Genomic DNA, 2,178 nt, shown 5'->3' on the forward strand with positions numbered 1-2,178 from the left:
CACAACGTCGTTCTTAGATCGAATAAGTCATTAGATCTGATAAAATGATTTTGCATATCTAGAATAATACCAATCCAACCCATTTCATGAATAAAATCACTACTCAACACCGAGAGCAAAGGAGCATTTTCGATTCTGATTTTTCAAACTAACTTCATGGAAATGCATGTAATTTCTTCGTACAGTATCTGATTGATACGAAACCAAGTGCGTTGGAATCATGACTCGAGCTCTACAACTTTTTAGAAGACCTGATTGTCAGAATCAGCCAAGCAAAAATTTCATAATGCCCCTGAACCTTTCTGATGCTCCAACTACCTCATACAAAATCGAAACGTGACGAAACCAAGTGCTTTGGAAAGATTAGATTTTTTAACAAGGTCACATGTAGAACTTTTCTTCTAAAAAATTTGTATTCTGTTGACTGCCACATAAGTCAGTTTTTACTCTGAATTTCGTAACTTCTTCATACAGTATCAAAACTGGACGAAATCATGTGCATTGGAGGATAATTACACTAACTTTTTCATGAAGAGATTGTCTTCCAGAAAAATCATTTTCATTGCACAAAATGCCTACAATTATACATAGACCAAATTTGTCAGTTTTGACACAGAATCCCACACCAACTATCATAGATGAATCAATCACCTCTGCACGCACCATGTAGCTCTGTTATCTAATCAGAGACATCAAATGATGTCACATCACCACTTCTGGCCATGTCAACCAAATTGGTCTCATCATCATCTAACCTTCCCACATCCCTCCCTCTCCCCCAATATAAAAAAAAAAAAAAAAAAAACTACTGTCGTGTGCATTCTATATTATCAGTCTTAATCAAGGTATTAGAAAAATAAGACCTATCCCAATTTTTGCCACTTTAAATTGGAATATGCCTTCCAAAATTTCCCTAAATTGGTGGGTTTTCAAATCAAATGATCGATTTTAGGGTTATTGAAAGTGATTCCGAATCGATCAGAATCTATGCTGATTCCAATCACCTCAAAATTGGTGCCGATTCCAATTCCATCAACGAACCCTTTTTTTCAACCTTGGTCTTGATGTGAACTCTCCTCGTGGTCGTCCTAGATTATGACAACTTCATTTTGCCACTTGTCAAACTCTGAGTTGCTTAGAGTAAAAAAAAAAAATTTGAGCCCTTTCCGACATGCCAAGTGGCAGACATTTTGAGCCAACCAGATAAACCTAATTTACCGACCTTTTTTCCCACTCCTGGATCATGGGGAGCTAGCTAGCTCGAGAACAATTAACGGGTGCCAAATTATGAGGCTTTAAAGAGAAGGAAAAGTGAAAGGGAGAAAAGGGGGGGAGAAAGGCATACTTTGCATCTTGCAGTAAACATCATAATATTCCCATGTACACGGAAGAGCTTTTAAAAAATTGAACTCAAATTCATTCATAACACAAATGTTAAACATGAATACAGAGAAGACTGGGAAAGGGGTCCTCTCCGTTCCAAGATTGTGGACTGAAATAAATTACAGTGAACACGTACGAAGCAAGCCAGACAACTTCATCTGGAAATTCTCACTTCCGAAGCAAAACGATGCCCACGTTGATTTGGCACCTTTCATCTGGAAATTCTTTCACTTCCCAATCAAACGACGCCCACGCTGATTGGCACCTTTCATCCGGTGATTCAACTCATCCACATCTTCACCAAGATTATCCAGAGCTTTATTTTGCCTGCAACAATCACAACAGTTTAACATTGTGCCTTTAAAAATTGGATAGGTGAAGACAGAAGAAAGCATTTGTTTATAGACCATCAGGATAACTTATAAAAATACTTATAGGACCCCAGGTCAGCTATCGACCATATCAAGGGAATCAAAAAGCATGTCCAGCAGAAGAAGGCAAGAGTCTACCCAAAAAAAAACGAAGAGGGTGGGGAGGGAGAACCTGGAGCACCCAGCAAATTAGAAGATTATATGTGGTTTCAAAGACCAAAGATACATTTGTTCATAGACCAGCAGGATAATTTATAGAGATGTTAGTACCCCAGGGTCAGCTATCTACTCAAAATCAAGAGAGGGGAAGAGAAAAAAAGGGGGGGAGAGAACCTGGAGCACCCAGCAAATTAGAAGATTATATGTGGTTTCAAAGACCAAACATATTGTTTTGATCCATCTCCCCCATCAAACCCCCCCCCCC

The 2,178-nt window shown here is 38.7% G+C and overlaps 1 protein-coding gene across 1 annotated transcript in view; it reads right to left on the bottom strand.

Moving 5' to 3' along the window:
* Nucleotides 1-1,312: 1,312 nt before the first annotated feature.
* The window catches only part of LOC122079028 (SNAP25 homologous protein SNAP33-like), a 4,907-nt gene continuing 4,041 nt past the window's right edge, over nucleotides 1,313-2,178 (bottom strand). The window contains exon 6 of the mRNA XM_042645246.1: nucleotides 1,313-1,710. Coding sequence (XP_042501180.1) covers nucleotides 1,611-1,710 — 100 coding nt within the window. The 3' untranslated portion in view covers nucleotides 1,313-1,610. The remainder of the gene's footprint in view (nucleotides 1,711-2,178) is intronic.

Source organism: Macadamia integrifolia, chromosome 5 (genome assembly GCF_013358625.1).
Source record: "Macadamia integrifolia cultivar HAES 741 chromosome 5, SCU_Mint_v3, whole genome shotgun sequence".
Classification (NCBI taxonomy): Eukaryota; Viridiplantae; Streptophyta; class Magnoliopsida; order Proteales; family Proteaceae; genus Macadamia; species Macadamia integrifolia.